Here is a 20,699-nt window from a genome sequence, read left to right as displayed (position 1 = left end):
TGAAGCATTTTATGTGTTCTTTAAATACCAAAATATTGCATAACAAGTGTTTGATAAAATGCTTCAACAAAATATTTTTACTCATTCAACTTGCATATATTTTAAATGGGTTACAAAATGTTTAATCGACTTCTACGAAGAATTATTTCTAGTGTCTTCCGCTTGGTTTGAAAACCAAACTCGATTTAATTCACCAGTGTTCAATATTTCAAGAATCGAGCTATTGTAGCTCAACGATATACCCACCTAACAGATCCTAACAAGAGGTATCAGAGCGGGTTGTTCTTGAAATAACATTGAAACTTATTTTGATGTTTAAAGTTCGAAAATTTCAGATTTTTCAAACATATATATGAAAAACAGAATTTTTGTGTAGCTTGTAGTGACCGTGGGAAAAATGACATACCTCCTTGCTCAAGTGTCCAAATGACGAACCGCTTTTTGTGTTGAAACTATACTCATAGATTATTACAGCGGTATAAAATTTACAGCCTATCCATGCTCGAAAAAAAGAAGTTATTCGTTGAAGGCAGAGCATATGTGCTGTAGCAGAAAATGAGTCATGGAGAAAATTGGTTAGCTATCCCTCTTCTTTTGTATTTTTCAAAATTTCAGAGATATAGGGGGAGAACGCATTAATGGAAAGAATTTTTTATTAAATACTGAGAGGGAGAAAATTTTGTGCTTAAAATGTTTTGAAAATATGATTTTTTGATTCACACAAAAAGGGGATGAATATATTAGTTGAATAGATTGTTTATCCAAGTTTTGTGATCATCAAAAAGAAGGAGATTGTTGGAACATTTAATGTTCGCAATCTTGATTTTGATGTTCACAAAACTTGTTGTTGGAACTTTTCAAGTTCGCAATCTTGATTTTGATTTTAACAAAAACTTGTTATTTTGTTACTAATAATCTACCTTAGTGCGCAGATAGCTAAAACTGAAATAATCAGTTTACGAAGCCACAACTGAAGCTAAAGGAATTGTCAACTGATTGAACCAACTGATCGCTGAAACTGAATCAGTCAAACTGGTTTATCAACAAGAAGTTCAGTTGATTGTCCAGCTGATAGGTGATTCAGCAGGAGAACCTCAAAAGCTTGGCCAGCCGATAATATGTCTAACTGACGAAGAGCCCAGCCGACTAGTTCAACTGAAAGAGTGAAATCTGTTCAACTGACGAGTCAAATGATTTCACTAGCCCAACTGAAGATCAGTCCAGCTGACCAGTCCGAAGCATCAGTCAGAATCTTTCAGTTGCAGATCAAGACAAGCTTATTCAAAATGGATTCCAGCTGTGCATGAAGGTACAAAGCCAGTGTCCAGTCAAAGGACAATAATGGACACTGTATCAGAGCATTAAAGACAAACGCTCCAGAAGGGCAGTCGAAAAGTCGAGACACAAAGTCCAAAGAGTCGATTCAAATGCAACAGATACATTAATGTATCTCTCTGTATGTTCAAGCTCTCCTCCTATAAATAAGAGGAGAGCTGAAGACTCAAGAGAGTGACACACAAAAGATAACAGAGAGAGTGTAAAAAACAAGAAGGGAACGCTTATCAGCACATCTTCTTTCAAGAAGCAATCAGCCCAGACAGATACAAAAGATATATCAGCTTAGATTAGAAGTTATTTTTCCTCAGTGTGTGAGAACATCTTTTGTTCAGTTCTCACACACGCACACACTTCACCACCACTCAAAAATACAGTATTGCACAAAGACGTTAAACTTGTGTATGTAGTCTTTGACACATAGACATTAAAGAAGTGTTGGCTGGAAGGTGCTGGCTTCAGTCGTAGCTAAGAGTTCAGTTTAGACAGTAGTGTAAGTCCTAGCTGAGTGGGTTTGTACAAGGTGTTGTATAAATCAAAGTCTTCTAGTGGATCCTACCCGTGGATGTAGAAGGGGTGACGTAGGAGCAATTGAAGTCTCCGAACATCCATAAACATATCTTGTGTATTTAACTGATTAAATGTTGTTTTCAAACTGTTTGGATCAGTTAGAGTATCTGTCAGTTCAGTTGTCACAATAACTGAACTGATGAATGCAAAAATTAATCTAGTCTTTTTCAGTTATTCAGTTTATATGAGTTAAAATGTTTTCTAATATAACAGTCTTCTTCGCGAGAGATTACTTCGATCAATACAATCCTCTGCTATGCAGAGAAATCCGTGTCCATTAAAATGCATGAAATTTGGTACAAAAAAGGTAAGAACTCGCTCATACCAGAGAGAAAATGAGAAAACCACTGGAAAAAAAATGAAGAAGGAAAGGGTATATATAGCCAACTAGAGACAATTTTGAAAAAACCGTCGTTAACGTAGGTCGAATTTTAGAATTCAAAATTGTGATGTAATTTAATTTAAAAATTATGTCACATGAATTAGTGACAAAATTTATACAAATTCTGTCGATATTTATTTAACTTCAATGGTTTTTATATTCCTTCTCTATGCATTTAAGAGCGACGGTTATTTTAGCGACAAATTATTTTAAATCGTCGTTAAAATAGTGACTTATTATGTTACGTTTAGATGCAAAGATTTGAAGCTATGAATTTTGAATCTATTTAATTGTTTGGATGAACTTAGTTATGAGTGATTATACTTTGAAGTCATTTCAAATAATTCCTTCACATACTCCCTCAAATCCAAATACAACCTTAAACATTTTATAGATTACCCTCGTCAAACTACAAAAACTTATAACCCTTGAATCAACAAATTAATAAGCAAAATCAGCAGTAAAAGTACATAACAAAGTAAAATAAATTTTATTAAAAGAAAACTAGAAGCACGAAAGGTTCACGAGTTCTTTATACCAAATAGACGTAACAAAGAGAAAAGAGGCCTAGAAGAAACCATTCTTGTAGGCATCTAAAACACAGACCAATTACAACCTAACTTTCTGCTACAAATGTCTTCCATACATCCATCCATCCACAAAAACAAAAAATTCCAACCTCCCATAAAAAACAAGGCCTCCTATGAAGTACGAGGTGCGTTCATTTTACGACAGAAGGGTAAGCTATAACATGGATTCAACCATGTAAAAAGAGTAGGAAAAAAACCCTTCTTAAAAATGTACTCCATAGGAAAACAAGATTCGGGTAATTAAGGAGGTCATTTAATGGCTTGAAATGGTGGAGGGCTTTGCAGGCTTCAATCTTCATAGCTAGAAAATCGACACAAAAACAAAGATTATTATATACTAAGAAACGTACGGGGCATTCTAAGCCACACCAGGAGTAGATCACCAGGTGGATAATCAACGGCCCATACCGTAAACATGCGGTGATCACCCCCATGCTACAGTATCGGCTGCACCAGGTGAAGCATAGAATCTGTCGCTAAAAAGCTACGGTTATTGATTATTTCCATGAATGATTAAGGTGGGAACTTCGATCGTTTCAGAGGAATGCTTGATGGCACTGCATAGATTCTTCACTAGTTCCTTTATAGTCATGGTGAATTCTTCATCCTTCTGCATGTAATTTCAAGTTTATGTCAGGTTATTGGGACCGATCCGGAAATCTCAAGGGAACAATGAAAGTTGAATTATATGTTTAAGATTTACATGTGCAAGAACTCACATTTCAGAAAGAAAAAAGAAAGTGTTTTCAGATTGGCTCTAATAGTACTTCTGTAAAAAAAAATTGTTCATGATCGCGAATAAATATTACCTGGGCAAGTACTGTGATATCGAGAGCAGAATCTCCGAAGGACATCACGCTGCTGTTGACAACTGATAAATGGAGTTTCTCGATCTCAGACACCGTCTTTTCAATCAATCCTTTCCTTTTCTCGCAGTGAATGCTGATCAAGACATCCTTGTCGCAAAATCTAACCTTAATTTCTGGGAGTGATTCAGTAATCATAGGACCACCCGAAAATCTTTCATCGGAGGTAGGGTTCTCATCACCGCTGTCAGTATAATGCACGTATTTCTTCACATAAACCACAGATTCAAAGGGTTTCTTCCTGTCTTTCTCCTCCAGAAACTTGACTTTTTCTTGCAGTTGTTTCATGTACTTGATAGCATCTCCGAGAACAGAAGCCTTGTCCATCTGTAAGAAAACATCCCCAAGAAAATCTGCTGTTTCATGATTCATTTGAAGAAACTAGAGATTTGTGGTCAACCAATTAAACAGTTCATTTTAAGAAACTAGTGATTTTTCGGTTCCCGTGGCGAAACATATATCATAAGCGTTTGAATGATTGGTATGAAACCAGGAAACATAAGAGGGGAACCTTTTTCAGTCCAGGGACAAGAGCAGACAAAGCTATGAATCTCTGGCTGAGCTTCTCCCTCCGTCTCCTCTCAGCTAAAATATGGTCCTGTGCCTGAGTAATCCTTGTATTGCTGCTGATTCTTTTAGCACCTTGACAAGGTCTCAGCACATAATTCTTGTTCTCTGATGAAGATTGGGAGACGACAGATTCGGTGGGAAAATTTAGAATACTGAAAGGAGACATTGTCTCCTCTTTAGGCATCAGTACACTTCCTGCTGGATCATGATTGACATAATTATTTGGAGCACTCCATGGGCTCATCTTGACCTGCTTCAATGGTCTGCTGGCCACAGATTGAGCCGATTCCGCTGTGCGTTTGAGGTCTGGTAAAGGCGGTAGTGAGTAAGGTTGATGCATATCTTCATGACAAAAGGCAGAAGCAATCGGCATGGAACCGAGTTCTTCGAGTGAATTAACAGGCCATTGCTGGAAGAAAAAATGATCATCCATTCCCTATAAACGGAGAAATCAAAGTAAATGTGATTTCCACAAGATTTTTTCCTGGCCAATAATAACAGCAATTCTTGTCAGAAAAATCAACTTTAAGGACACATGAATCTGTAATATCTTACCAACTCAGGTAAGCTTCTGAAACTTGAGATCTCCATTAGAATCAATCTGCATGAAAGGTCAAAATATGTTAAGTTTGAATGAAAAATTTATTCACGAGGTTGAAAATTATGTGTGGAAGAAGGCTCACTTTTCTCCTCAAAAGTCCTTGCAATTTAGGAGTGAGCTGCTCTAAATTTATTGGTCCAACAAATATGGTCAGCTACTTATACAGCAAAGAAGAAACTTAATAATTGTGTTTTTACATGACAACCTCGATCGAGTTTTTTTAACAAAACCTCACACCTATAAGTAAAAATTTAAACAATTTTCTCAGTTGCTGCAAGCTTATGTGTACCGGCGGCCTCGCTGGACCTTTGAACATCTCTTTCATCATTAATATGAACATGTTGTTTGGTGTAAAAAATGTTGGTGGGCAGCTAATTAGTTGTCTTAATTTGAAATTAAATTTGACTTTGTGGGCGTTGAAATTTTGAGAGTGCAAATGGAAAAATCACACCTAACTATAACTTTTAAGCAGGTTTAAGTTAGTCTTTTTGCTCATAGGTCAACTTGCAGTAGCTTTCTGCTTCCAAATATACATAAATTATTTTATTCACAATTATATATTCCCATTACCATAATTCTGTTGGTTTTGATTATATGTATTATATTGTTACCGAGTTATATATACTTTTACACAAATAGAACCGAGGGTGGACTTACAAGGCAACTTTCGCTTTTCGAGCTATTACATTCATCAAATTTGTTAAGTATGATGTCTTAAGTTTCAATGACATCTAGAACTTTAAACATTTTTTGTTCTATATTTGTATAGAATTCTCATTGTGTATAGATAGATATCTCTAGATTTATGTAGATGGTAGAAACTTCATGAGAATTGATCTCCACCGTTAGATCGAATAGATTTTAGCCGTTCATTGAAGAAAGACACTATTATAAATAGAGTGAAGTCTCGCTTGCAAGTTACAATTCTCTTTTTCAAAGTTCTATTGAAGCAATCTTACTTAAGTCACTTGCACATAAACCCGACACATAACACTGTTTTGCTAGCACTCGCAGGGGCGAAGTTGAGGAGCAAAGGTCACACGAGTACTTAAAGGGCTTAGTCTGTGACAAGTGGTATAATTTGAGAAAATTTAAATTTTAGTCTTGTAAATTGACATGTTTTGAGTTTTAGTCACTTAAATTCTTTGCATAACTCAACTGGGTCTTTTAATAAGTTTTATTTTCATCGAATAACTTAAAATAAAACTTATATTAGACACATTAAAATATACACAAACAAAATAAAGAAAAACGACGCACTTTTATCCTCCCATTTTTAAATAAATAAATATATATATATATATATATATATATATATATATATATATATATATATATATATGAGATGAATTTTAATGTATGTAATATGAGCTTTATTCTCGCCACATGTGCCACGTATGAAGCAAGCCAACTTCCATGATTAAAATTACAGTTTTTCATCATTATTCAACAAATTACAATCATTATTTGATAATATAATACCACTAAATAACTAATTATAACCAAATACTGATAAAAAAATGTTTGGTTATTGTGATACCCTTGTCCCACATCAAAAAATCAAAGATTTAAAAATGAGTTTATAATGGCTTACAATGGACTTCTATAGCAACTTGGGTTAATCATTTTCGTAAAGTGAGGACGAATACGAAGTAGTTGCTATAGAGGCCCATTGTGCAGTCACGCAGGCGCGAGCCCAAGCTCGGGGCGTGACAGAATGGTACCAGAGCCGGTCACCGGCATGGAACACCGAGAAATAAGTGCTATGCGGGGCAAAGTGCTACGTGCATGGGAGCCACCTCTTGAACCTGCGGGGCAAAGTGCTACATGACGGGAGCCACCTCTTGAACCTGCGGGGCAAAGTGCTACATGACGGGAGCCACCTCTTGAACCTGTAGGAGCCACCTCTAGATCCTCGGTGCTGGTGGATCGAGGGGTCAGGCCGCGACGAGGACGACGCGTTCTGAAGGAGGGGTGATTGTGATACCCTTGTCCCACATCAAAAAATCAAAGATTTAAAAATGAGTTTATAATGGCTTACAATGGACTTCTATAGTAACTTGGGTTAATTATTTTCGTAAAGCGAGGACGAATACGAAGTAGTTGCTATAGGGGCCCATTGTGCAGTCACGTAGGCGCGGGTCCGGGCTCGGGGCGTGACAGTCATAAACCCAAGTGGGAAATAGGTCTATCTCTTCTTGCTCATGCATCCATGCCCTTGACGTTTTGGGATGATGTCTTTCTAACTACAGTTTATCTCATTAATCACCTTCCAACTTCTGTTCTTGATAATGATATCCCTCTTCATAAGTTATATAATAAACTTCCAGATTTATTCTTTCTCAAAACTTTTGGATGTTTGTGCTTCCCATGTCTTAGAGATTACAACAAACATAAACTTGCTCTTTGATCCACTGCCTGCACATTTCTTGGATATAGTGCCAAACATAAGGGTTACAAATGTTTGAGTTTGGATGGCAGATTATACATTTCTTGCCATGTAAAATTTGACGAACAAAGCTTCCACTTCTCTCAGCACAATAACTCTTCAGTCTCTACACTACACTAACTCTGTTTCTGGTTTATTTCTTTCTCGAGTATTGGCTCCCCTATCCTCAGGTTTATCCCCTTCTTTCTCCAAATCTCTACCATCCACCACTGTCTCTATGAGTCCACAACATTCTCCAGCCTCTACCACAATTGTTCTTGACTCATCACTCACTGCCCTATACCCATCATCTCGACAGACTCTGGTCACTCTCATAAGAATTTCCATTCAATGACTATTCATTCCAAGGTTGGTATTTTCAAACCAAAGGTCTACTTAACAGATAACTCTCTACCTTGGGAACCCTCTACATTTCATGAAGCTTGCTTTCATCCATAATGGTGCAAAACTATGGAGTGCGAATATCAGGGTCTCTAAAAACCAAACTTGGTCTCTTGTTATCATCCCAGAAGGTTTGCCCACTGAGTATAGTGACATATTGAGTTTATAAGACACTCTTTATTAATTTAATATATCGATGAGAGACATTTTTAATATTGTCTACCCTTTGAGAAGCCAACGTATGCCGCGGCCCACTTTAGACGTCTTTCCCACACCTTTTCAAATGGTAGCTCTTTTTTAGGTCGCACCTTTCACTACGTCGACTCTCAGCAAGAGCACGAATGTTAGGTTATAAACTTAAGATGGTACGATCTCAAAAAACTTTCCTTTATGCCCTTTATTTGGTGTCATTGCATATATAGTTACTTTTGTTTAAAAATAAATTCTTGCTTGAAATACTCTGTTTAATTGGCCAGTTCAAATAAGAAATTTTGTCCTTATCATCGCCGTCTAAAGTAGGGTCATAAACGAGTGAATACAATTAAATTAAGACATTTTTTGTCCATACAAAAGATTATAATCTTCTGAAATTATATTTAATACCTTTTCTCAGCGCATTTTTTTTGACATTTTCTAGAATTTCTTCTCGATCTTCAATGATTCCATCAAATAGAATAATCATTAACTATCCATTATTTTATACAGCCCATGAGTGTGCAAAACAAATTAAAAAAACCCTTGTTGATCGTGAAAAAATGCGAATGATAAATATAAACATATAACTTACAAAAATATGGCAGGATGGAGAACTTACCTTCATGTGACTTATATTCTTTAAACGGTACATCAACCCAAGGATCGTGTGTGTGTATATATATATATATATATATATATATATATATATATATATATATATATATATATATATATATATATATATGTGTGTGTGTGTGTGTGTGTGTGTGTTTTTTTTTTTTTTTTTTATATGCCGCATACCTATGCGAGCACCGATTAGGTGTCACTCACCTATTGGATGCGCAGTTTTTCCATATTTCATCACATCCAATAGGTGGGTGACACCTCATCGGTGTTCACATAGGTGTGCACGGTAACTGTGCAGCATATCAAACTGATATTATATATGATGGGGTAGAGAACAACTAGATAAGATAGGCATTCCATTCAAATTGATTAGGATCATATAAATTGTGATATATATATATATATATATATATATCAATTACGGATGAAAAGATTTTATTATCTTCAAACAATATATTTAAAAGTTAGTCTCCACATCTTTTTGAGAATGGATTTGACATTAATCACGACATTTGATATTTTAATCTTAAAGTTTGAGTTATAAGAAATTGAGTGGTTATACGTTTGTTAATTTTTTTTAAAATCAAAACTAATATCTAACTATTGATATTTTAATCCTAAAGCTTTTCTTATAGTTTGATATGAGTTTTGGTTTTTTATTAAAAAAAAAAATCAGATTTAACAAACGTATAACCACTCAAGTTCTTATAGTCAGATGTTAACTACTCAGTTTCTTATAACTCAAGCTTTGGGATTAAAATATCAAACGTCGTGATTAATGCCAAATCCATTCTCAAAAAAATGTGGAAACTAACTTTTGTTGTTTTCCAGGGATAAATTGTATGATAAGATCCAACTTTTGAAGGAGAAGTTGGCAAATAATAATAATTAGTGTCTTTGCCACAGATGTGTTTATATATTTAAAAAAAAATGGTTTTGTAAATTGTGTAAAAAAATATAGGGATTATTCTAAAATAATTTTTTTCCCAAAATGGCTTCTTATTATCTAATCATTTCAAAATTCAAAAGTAAAGATAAAGATAAATAAATATTTTATTAAGATATGATATTGATAGAATAGATACAGATTTACTAAGATAGTTTAAATTTTGAGATAAATTAGATAAAAATTAGAGAAAAAAATCGGAAGAAGTTTGAGATATGTACACAAATTATGATATAATTAGGGGTGTTCATTAAACGGTTTACACCGAAAAAACCGACCGGACAATAAATTTCGGTTTTTTTGGTTCGGTTTTTCGATCAGTTATGGTTTTGATTTTTTGTACTTTCGGTTATCGGTTTTTGAAATTTTAAAACCGAAAAAACCGAACCGACCATTTAAAATATAATAAATAATAAAATAATTAATAAGTAATTTCATTTAAATATAATAAATAATAAAATAAATAATATAAGTAATTTCATTATGTTTACTATTTTACTGTCTTATTGATATATAGTTGTGACTTGTAATCAGGTTTGTTAAGTTGATCTAATTTATATGAACTTATTCTTTTTCATAATAGGTTGATATTTTAATTTCCCTACACATGAGGATTTTTGTTGCAGGAGTTGATGGATCCAATGCTGGAATTATTCACTATCAACATATCCAAATTCTAAATTGCTTACGATTGTCATAACTATATTTTTTATTATTTTATTTTGATGTTTGTGATATACTTAACAAATTGGTTAGACGAATTATAGCTATGTCTGTTTTTATTACTTTATTTTGATTTTTGTAAGATAATCAAAACCAATTTGATTTTGGTTTTTTATTATTTTTTTTAAAAAATTTATAACGCACAACTTCATTTATAACTAAATTTATTACACAAACCTGTTGAAGCAAGAATTTTGACGTATGACAAAAACAAGACAGTACTGCGGTTCATATATGTGACATATATTAGTTCAACCGTCCAGCTCAAATTATGGTATATCTTTCTAACCGACCAAAGCTAAAAGGAGTTTCAACCGCTTATAAGAACCGGATCATTTAAAGGATCATTTATTGATCAAAGACATTCTCTGACCGGTTTAATGAATTCAAAGTATTACAACATCTTGAAGTCTACGTATATACATCTGCTCCAAGATTGATCTGTATTTATGATCTTATCCCAAATAAAAGAGACCAAGTGTAGACTGCATGTTCTGATGCTTAATACAGTTTCTATAAAAGGAACTCCTCAAGAAAAGTGCTTCAGAACGGTGCTGAGCAAAAGGAAAATTAAATGCGCTCAATAAAGAATATTTAATGCTCATAAAGACGATAGCGACTCATTTGTTCAGAGAATCAGGTTAACGTTGTTATGTCCTTCCCGAACGTTAAAGAAATCGTGTATATTAACGAAAGAGTCTGCCAAGCAGAAGTCAGTTCTTTTCAGCTCACAATTGAATCACAACAGCTTGCTTGCATACTTGAAAAGATCTCCGAGCACTCTTAAAGTTCATATACCTCATCGCTCAATCAGCACGCACAAAAACAGAAATTCAGTTCATCATTTTTAGGATCATTTTCGTGCTACTCACACCAAACCTTTATTTTCATCAGTAACCTGTTGGTTATTTGATCAAGTCTTGTTATCTGGTGAACCGAGTGTTCTTAATATCCAGAAGTATAAAGTGATCACTAAGAGTTCCAATACAGGCAGTGTGATACGTCCTGATTGGATTGGGCTGTTGCAAATACGTTATAAAGCCAAAGTCTTTTAGTGGAATCCTTCCTGGAAAAGGAAGAAGGGGTGACGTAGAAGTGTTAAATCTCCGAACATCCATAAAAATCTTGTGTTGTTTACTTATCGCAAGCTCTTACCTTTTTAACCGCAACTTGTTAAGTCTGCTTAAATTGTTTGAACCGTCATTGGAAATTGTGAACCGTTTTCCTGCACTCATCAGTGGTTCAACTTTCCAACCGTTTGAGAAAGAATTTTCAACCGCCTAAAAACGTTTGAAGAAAAACTTATTTTAAACAAGAAAATTTGAAAGAGTTCGTTCACCCCCCCTCCCCCTCTAAACTCTTTTCCGATCCTACCAAACCGTAATAACCGACCGTAATAACCAAACCATAATACAAAAAAATCAAACCAGACCGAATTAAAATGGTTTGGTTTAGGATTATGCATTCGAAAAACCATAAACCGAAAAACCGAACCGAAGTTTATTAAAATCGAACCAAACCGACCGTTGCACACCCCTAGATATAATAAATTTATGCAACCAGAGTTACGTAACAAATATTATGAAACTACAAAGAACTTTGATAATGTGACACCTCGAGCCCTGGCCCGTGCAAATATGTTGCTTTGCAAAAACAGCTAACTTAACTTTATATTGTAAATTAGAATTTTTTGTCTGTGTAATATGTTTTATTTTGTATAAAAATTTATTGATACTCTTAATTTTTAAAATTGTTAACATTAAAAAATAATATATGTATAAATTATAATTACATATGTTTAAAATCTTAATTTTTAATATAAATCATAACTTATTTTTATTATTATAAATACAAATATAGGTTTTATTAAATATATTTTGTAATTAAATTGATTTGACTATATATTTTAATAAAACTAATAATAATAATTTTTCTAAGTGATTTTTGAAATTTAATTCAATATAAAATTTATATTTTAATATATGTATAATAAATTCATAATTAAATTTTTTTATATTTATATACATAATATCTTAGTTTTTGCTCCAGACATGGATACTATAAAGGCATTACTCTACGTAGGTGGCTATATCATTAATGAAGATGGTAGGGTTGTATATAGTATCCTCTCGACCAGGCCCATTAAAATCTCATGGTCTATTACATTTTCCCAACTGGTGAGTTATGTGCATCGCAAGCTGGAGATCGATCCATCAAAATTTTTCATCAAATTGTCAACAAAATATTGTTATAGCTCGTTGTCTCGTTACATTGAAGATCATGTCTATATTACAGATGATGATAGTCTACAATTAATGTTTGATTTGTTCACACTGGATTGCATGTATTTGTATGTTGATTCATCGCCAGTGTTGCATAACGTAAGTGATTGCGATTTTGATGCAGTCATTCCGGTAATAACACAAGGTTTGAGAACATTAGGTTTAAATCAAGTGGGACATTTTATGTATCACGATGATGAACAGTCAACTCAGACATATTCTGGGATTGACACTGGTTCTTGGGATCACCATATAACGGCTCACACCAAAGAAGATTGTGCATGGGGGATGAAACGACCTCAATTTTTTTTTACTAATCATAAATCATAAATTACTAAATAAAATAATTTAACAAGATCATGAATCATAATAATTTACCAATTTAAAACGCAAGTTCATAAAATAAATCTTAACTCATCGACTAACCCAAACTCCTAAATCGACCTTGAAATAGATCAACTAACAATAAAATAAAGCATAAAAATTATCTCTAAAAAAATCCTTAACATAAATCTTTAATGCATTTATCTATCAAGCTAGTACGGAAACATAAAGGACATCGGGTTTGTACTGCTGCACTCCATCCACTTAATCGTTAGCGCCTCCCATAAATCATCAAATCATGCATCAAACAAACCTAGTCAGTCTAAAAACTCAACACGTTCTAAATATGGATAGAAAATAATACATATACATTCACATGAATTAAAAATCATATTTTTATTTAAAATAATCTTTTGAACATAATTAGACCATTTAAAATCATTTAAGCATAATTAAATCATAAATCGTAAAATCATTTTAAAATAACTTTTAAGCATAAATAAATCCTTTAAAAATCATTTAAAAAAAGCTTTGAACATAAATAAATCATTGTAAAAATAGATTTAATCATCATCATAAATCATATATATCATAAAATCATTTTAATCATAAGCTTTTCAATCATATATCATTTTGGGTGAAGTTTGATCCTTGAAAGTAACTAGCTTTTATTCTCGGTCGACTGATCAGTCTTCAGCTCCACATGGCCCATGAGGGTGTGTACTAGGCTCCATCATAGAAATACGATCGTTGAGATTCCTTCTGGAACTTTTTCCCGTAAATGGACTCCCTCTGGGCCTTTTCCCCTCACAACATCCGCATAAAATTGTAAGTTCACCGTCCTTAACATAAACGGATCCCCCACAAATCATATATCATATATCATAGTCAATTCACATCCCTCAAAGTATTTTTTCTTTTTCTTGAAAATTATAAAATGTCATAACTTTCCAAAAATAGTATTTTAAACAGTATAAATTGCACTGATTTATCATAAATTATAAAAATACATATTTTCATCAAAATCGTTATTTTAAATCATATAATTTCATTTTACAAGGATTATGATCCTTCGGGAGGCCGCCAAGTTTTTAAGTATTTTTCTATGTGTAAAATTATCTTTTTTTCCCCTGGACGTAAAAATTCTCGATTTTATCTTTTTTCAATCTTTTAATGGCAAGGGCTAATTCCAAATAATTATTTAAGCTTAAATATAATATTTCCCAATTTTATTAAGCTTAAAACTATGCTTTTCAATTAATTCTTTAATTAACGTTTTTTGCGGCGATTAAATTCCGGAAATTCCAAAACTCGTTATTTTGATCCCAATTTTTAAACTTTTTATTATTTATCCTACCATTGGGAGCCATGAAACACACCCATGGTTCCAATTTTAGCCTTCTAATTTTCAAAATTGACACATTACCGAACCACCCGAGACATCTCCCAATTTACTCGAGCCACGCCCGAGCCACCTTGAGCCAAACCCCGAGCCAACCCATCTAGGAACCCTACTGACCAGCCCCAATCCCAAGAACCAGCCTCTGGCCCGCGTTAAATCACCTGCACACTGCACCCTGGACCCAATTGCATGCGTGTGTGCGTGTGAGGTGTTTTGGTGCACTAGGACTCCTTCTACTTCTAGGAGCCTTACAGCCCCCTGACCATCTACCAGCACTCACCCTCACGAAGCCTAGACCACACCCAGACCTAGCCCAGACCAGCCCAAAGCCTGAACCAGCGCAAAAAACCGTTGCAAGCCCCCTGCCCTCAACAGCTGCATGCGCGAGTTGCACATCAAGTGTACTCCATGTTTTTACTCGAACCACGTCGAGCCACCCTACACCAACCCATGACACAACCCCTGGCCAACCTCCCTTGACCCTATTGGACCAACCTAGCCCGCCCTAGCCTTAGCAACGAGCCACTAGTTCAAGAAACCAGCAGCTGCGTGCCTCTCCTTGGTTACCTCCCGATATCTCGAGCCAGCAGCCAACCCAACCACACCAGCCCCTGACCCAACCTCTGTCCATCACCCTAGGACCCTAATGGACCACCTAGCCTAGCCCCAACCCGAGCCGCACCCCCTGTACAGCAGCTGGTCGCGAGAAGGCTTGGGGAGAGTCCTAGCTTTCGTGGACTCCTCCCCAGCCTGAACCACGAGTCCTAGCCATGCTAGGACTCTTACTAGGACCTATCAATGACCATTAGGACCCAACCCCAAGCCCTGATCAAGCCCCAAGACCCCATGCATAAGGAACGAGCCACTTGACCCACAAAATTCACACAAACTCTTAAAAACTCACGGTTCTTTTCTTCCCTTTCCACTTCCAGCTTGTTTACTCTTCAATAATTATCATGTTTTGTTCATATTCAATCATATTTTATCATGTTTTGGCAGTGAGTCCGTTGGGTTCATAACGATTCTTTTAAAACAAGCATAAAATCATAAAAACTTTGAAAATATGTAACGTACCGTAAAATAATCGAACCCCACTATTTTTCATGCACAATCAATAAACACACACATATTATGATTCGTATTATGTTTAAAAGAGTTTAGGAACGTGCCTTTGCGTTTATAACGCTCAAATATACGATCTTCGACGAGAGTGCGACGTTGGACGACCGGACGACGAAGAATACAAGCTTTTATTCTCCTCCAAATTTTTGAAATTATGTATTGTGTGTGTGGTGTGTTTACGACTGTTGGTGGTAGGGAATTGTGAGGTTTAGTAGACCTAGGACTTTATTTATAATTTAATTAGCAAGTTAAATGGGCTTTGGTTTTGGACTTGCATGCCTAAGGGTAATTGGACCTACTTAAATTAATTAAATTGGGCCCAATCATAATTATTTAATTAAATAATAAAATTTTATAAAATAATTTTCCAAAAAATAATATTTTTGATATTTTAAAACTCCTTGTTTGCCCAAAACCGGCTTCCCGGGAAAAATCGAGCTCGACTTGTAAAATAATTCGAACTCCAACATTTTTAGGAAAATTAATCATTTTTAATCATATTAGGAAGTCTTGCCATTATTTAATGAAAAGTACATATTCTTGTCTTGGTCGTCTCTGGTCTCCTTTTCCCTACCTATTATCGAATATTCTCGTCAAATCCTTAATTTAATGAAATCATGTCATATTTTCATGTAATCATGCAATCATACATTTAATCATATAATAAATATCATGTAAGCATTTAAAATCAAGAAGAAACTAGAGGGAATACTCAGTCATATCAGCTTAATTTAGAAGCTTACTTCTATCGGTGTGTGAGAACACTTTCGTGGTGCATTCATTGTTCACCACCACTCAAATACAGTCTTGCACAAAGACAATAAACTTATCTATGTAGTCTTTGACACACAGACGATAAACAAGTATTGACTGAAAGGTGCTGCCTTCAGTCTAGTCTAGTAGTTCAGTTAAGCAGTGGTAAGTTCTAAGCTGGGTGGCTTATTACACTTGTTGTAATTAATTAAAGTCTTCTACAAAATCCTACCCGAGGTGGTAGAAGGGGTGACGTAGGACAATTTGAAGTCTCCGAACATCCATAAACATATCTTGTGTATTTAATTGTTTACTATTGTTTTCAAACTGATTTAATCAGTAAGAGCATCTGTCGGTTCAGTTTTTCACCATAACTGAATTGATATATGTCACAACTGATTCCTGTTATTTTCAGTTATTCAGTTACACATGATACAAAATATATCAGTGTTTCTTAGCGAAAGATTATCTCGAGTGTTTTCTGCTTGGTTTAATATCAAACTCGATCTAATTCATCGATGTATACATTCTTAGAACACGAGATATTGCAGCTTTTGGAGAATATTTTGTTTGAAGCACCTCAAAGTGCTCATCAAACGATTCTTAATGCATAATTCATTCAGTGCAATTTATAGGAGAAAATCACATATTATTAAAAAATAAAGTCACGGATTATTCTAAGAATCCGTGAATTTTTTTTATTTAAAAAAATTAGGAATCCGGAGTTTTGAATCCCAGAATGAAATATTTTTACAAATAGAATCCGTGACTTTTTTTTTAATTTAAAAAAATTAGGAATCCGGAGTATCGAATCATGGAATGCAATATTTTTACAAATTTTTTAAATTTACGATATTTTAATATTTATTTTAAAAAACCAGTTAAAACGCAATTGTATAATGTGTTGTTACAATAACTAATTTTTATTAATCATCGTTTTACGAAAATGATTGTGGGGACCCGGACGCTAATCAAGTTCTTAATCATAATTGGGACTAATTAATCAATTATAAAACAGGGTCTAATTTTTTTTTTTAAATGCGGAACGTAGTGATAACAATCTAATATACAACTCAGTATATAATAAAGTACAAGTCATGTACCAACTACAAATCAGTACAAACTAATGTTTAAACATCTACTATCAAGTGTTCGAACCCTATATACAATCCCAGTCCGTAATCTCCACTCTATCCCAATCTCTCCTCATCTCCTGGACCCTGAACCTGTCCCACCTGTTGTCAAGTACACATACAAACAAGACAACAGCCGGATAACTCCAGTGAGAATAAATCCCAGTATAAATCAACGAACATGCAATCATATAATCAATATAAAGCATGAAACATATGACAGTAATACAAATCAAAATTAGAAATGTAAACACTATCAATCTGTCGACAATACTCGTGACTCCACGATTCAGACTAGACTCAATCCTAGCCTAGGGATCCCGGTGTCCAGATGTGGCATTCCTATATCGACAACCAGTAATAGAAAAACTACAGTTCTATCCAAGTCGATATAACCAAACATCCAGTGTCGAGACGCATCCGTCATAGACTGTGGTCTATCGCCATATCTTGTGACATCGTGCAATGTACCCGTGGTTACATGCCACTATCAGGTACGTCTGTCACAAGATTACTCGTCTAATGCATGCTCCTATAACTCCATAGAACAAGCATTTAAATCAAATCATTAAATACAATGATAAACAAATAATAAGTATGTGATTTAGGGAAACCCAAGTACATCCTACTTGAGTCGATGTCCCAATACACATTGACTTATACCTTTCGTTTGTCGGTTTCGGTCTGGAATCCAAACTCTGTCAATCCCTCAATCTGACAATGGTAATACCAATAATCTCATATCAATATACCTTCCAAATCAATAACAATCTAATTAATTTGGATTTAATTCAAAATCAACGGCACAACGGTACAATCTCAGTATCCCCGTCAATACCAAATCAACAGATATCAATTACAAATCATAACTCATGTCCATTACAATCTGTAATTCAATCACCATTCAAATCTGTCTGGTATAAATCAATATATCCTAACAATTCATAACAATTCCATAATCAACCTATTTCTTAATCTGACTTCGATTCTATGATGTCTAACATGTCAAGAACATCATATATGAATTCCATTCAATTCTGACAAAATCATAATTTTAAGACATGTCAAAACGTAGTAAAACTTACGTCCAGTTGTAACCTACGTTGCTAGGAACTCGGTACTGAAGTCGGATTTAAAATCAGACGGACGGATTTCTCACAATCGCGATTTGAAGATTCAGGAACAATTTGGCCAAAGTTTTCCTTCGATTCTTGTTTGTGAAGGATTTTTAACGTTTGTATATATATATATACATCCGCGTGCATGCAGCCAAACAAGTGGCGAATTTTCATCTTGCATGACTCGCGCTCGGGCGGTAATAAATTACCGCTCGAGCACGACATCTTCTGTCCAACGCTCGGCGTATCACACTTTGGCGCTCGGGCGGTTAAAAACTACCGCCCGGGCGCCACACCTTCTGTCCAAGATGTGTTGTTATCGAACTTTGGCGCTCGAGCGGCCATTTCTTACCGCTCGGGCGCCACTTGTTCTGTCCAACAATTCGCACCCTTCACATAACATCTTATTTCGTGTCCCGATTAATTCTTTCATAATCATATCAAATTTATAACTCAATAATTACAGATTACCAGGATTAAATTTCCGGGCATTACATTTCTCCCTCCCTAAGATACGATTTCGTCCTCGAAATCATGCACTATCAATCGTATTAATAAGGAGTATATATACAAAAATTGTATTAAATTTTACATCAGTGAAACAATGCTGGGAACTCTTGTCTCGTATCAGATTCAGTCTCCCAAGTAGCTTCTTCAACACCATGACGAGTCCATTGAACTTTCACAAGAGGAATCGTCTTTGTTCTGAGCTGTTTTTCTTTACGATCGATAATCCGAATCGGTTTCTCGACATAACTCAATGTCTCGTCCAGCTCGGTCTCGTCTGGTTGAATAACATGAGAATCATCAGGGAGATATTTCCGCAGCATTGATACATGAAAGACATCATGTATGCCAGATAAAGAAGGCGGCAAGGCTAGTCGATAGGCACGATCTCCTATCTTCTCGAGAATCTCATAAGGACCGACGTATCGTGGAGACAACTTCCTTTTCTTTCCAAATCGGACAACCCCTGAAAGGTGAAATCTTCAGGAACACTCGGTCTCCTGCCTCAAATACCAACGGTCTACGTCGAAGATTGGCATATTTGGCTTGTCTGTCCTGGGCTGCCTTCATTTTCTTCTGAATGAGTTTTACTTTTTCAGTCATATCTCTGATCATATCAGGTCCAGTCTCAGGAACTTCAGAGATATCATCCCAATAAAGAGGGGATCGACACTTCTTTCCGTACAACGCTTCAAATGGTGTCATTTCAATACTTGTTTGATAGCTATTGTTGTACGAAAATTCACAAAGAGGCAATGCCTCCTGCCATCCAGTGCTAAAGTCAAGCACTACCGCTCTCAGCATATCTTCCATTGTCTGAATCGTCCGTTCCGACTGTCCGTCAGTCTGTGGATGATATGCGGTACTAAGATGCAATTTCGTATCTAGAGCTTGCTGCAAACTTTGCCAGAAGTGCGATGTAAACCGAGGATCAGGGTCTGAAACAATTGATTTCGGCACTCCATGCAATCTAACAACTTCTCTGACATAGATATCGGCCATCTGATCATATCTATATGCCATCTTGTATGGAATAAAGCATGCAGATTTGGTCAATCGATCAATCACGACCCAAATCGCATCATGACCTGGGGAGGATCTCGGTAACGGTGTCACAAAATCCATGGAAATGTGATCCCATTTCCATCTTTCATTTGTTTCCACCAATACTGTGTCTTTAAATCATTATACATTTTCCTGCCACCAGGATGAATGCTAAATCGGCTGTTGTGTGCCTCTGTCAGTATCCGCTGTCTTAAATCCGAAACATTCGGCACCACAAGACGATTATTCACATACAAAATACCATTTTGAACCTGATATTCCGATCGATGTCCAGCTCTAACCATAGCAATCGACTTCTGTATATTCTGATCACCTTTCTGAGCCGCTTTAATTCTCACAATTAGCTCTGGTTCCGCTTGAATAGTATATAATCTCATTGGTCTCTTATCTGTCTCAAATACTAGTCTAGACAAACAGCAGTCCTCAATCAAATTCGAGACTCCCATAGTCGATAAGGATAGAGAACATACCTTTCGACTTAGTGCATCTGCTGCTGCATTAGATTTCCCCGGATAGTATTTGATTTCAAAATCAAAATCTTTCAATAAATCCAGCCACCTCCGTTGTCTCATATTCAATTCTGACTGTGAAAAGAGATATTTCAAAATTTTGTGATCAGAATAAATCTCGAACTTCTCACCATACAGATAGTGTCGCCATATTTTCAACGCAAAGACTATGGCTGCCAATTCAAGATCATGAATTGGATATTGAGATTCATGGGGTTTCAGTTGTCTTGAGGCGTAAGCGATCACATG

The 20,699-nt window shown here is 35.3% G+C and overlaps 1 protein-coding gene across 2 annotated transcripts; it reads right to left on the bottom strand.

Annotated features, from left to right (window-relative positions):
* Window positions 1–2,758: 2,758 nt before the first annotated feature.
* LOC140828763 (transcription factor bHLH18-like) lies at window positions 2,759–8,607 on the bottom strand. Of its 2 annotated transcripts, none has more exons than XM_073191636.1 (5): window positions 8,559–8,607; window positions 4,869–4,914; window positions 4,255–4,749; window positions 3,687–4,070; window positions 2,759–3,487 (listed from the first exon to the last, which is right to left on the bottom strand). In XM_073191636.1, the coding sequence occupies exons 2-5, from the start codon at window positions 4,902–4,904 to the stop codon at window positions 3,368–3,370; spliced, it is 1,035 nt and encodes a 344-aa protein (XP_073047737.1). In that variant the 5' UTR covers window positions 4,905–4,914; window positions 8,559–8,607; the 3' UTR covers window positions 2,759–3,367. The 2 variants fall into 2 exon arrangements, with proteins under 2 accessions (XP_073047737.1, XP_073047736.1); XM_073191635.1 differs by lacking the exon at window positions 8,559–8,607 and adding an exon at window positions 4,997–5,113.
* Window positions 8,608–20,699: the final 12,092 nt, after the last annotated feature.

This window comes from Primulina eburnea, chromosome 1 (genome assembly GCF_022965805.1).
Source record: "Primulina eburnea isolate SZY01 chromosome 1, ASM2296580v1, whole genome shotgun sequence".
In the NCBI taxonomy this organism is placed as follows: Eukaryota; Viridiplantae; Streptophyta; class Magnoliopsida; order Lamiales; family Gesneriaceae; genus Primulina; species Primulina eburnea.
Note: the sequence above shows the minus strand (reverse complement) of the source record. Positions and strands in the feature narration are given on the sequence as shown.

Coding starts and splice junctions, on each gene's coding strand:
- LOC140828763 (XM_073191636.1), bottom strand. CDS start 4,904: ATGGAGATCTCAAGTTTCAGAAGCTTACCTGAGTTG. Junction 4,071..4,254: donor TTGTCCCTGGACTGAAAAAG/GTTCCCCTCTTA, acceptor GTTTTCTTACAG/ATGGACAAGGCTTCTGTTCT. Junction 3,488..3,686: donor ATATCACAGTACTTGCCCAG/GTAATATTTATT, acceptor AATTACATGCAG/AAGGATGAAGAATTCACCAT.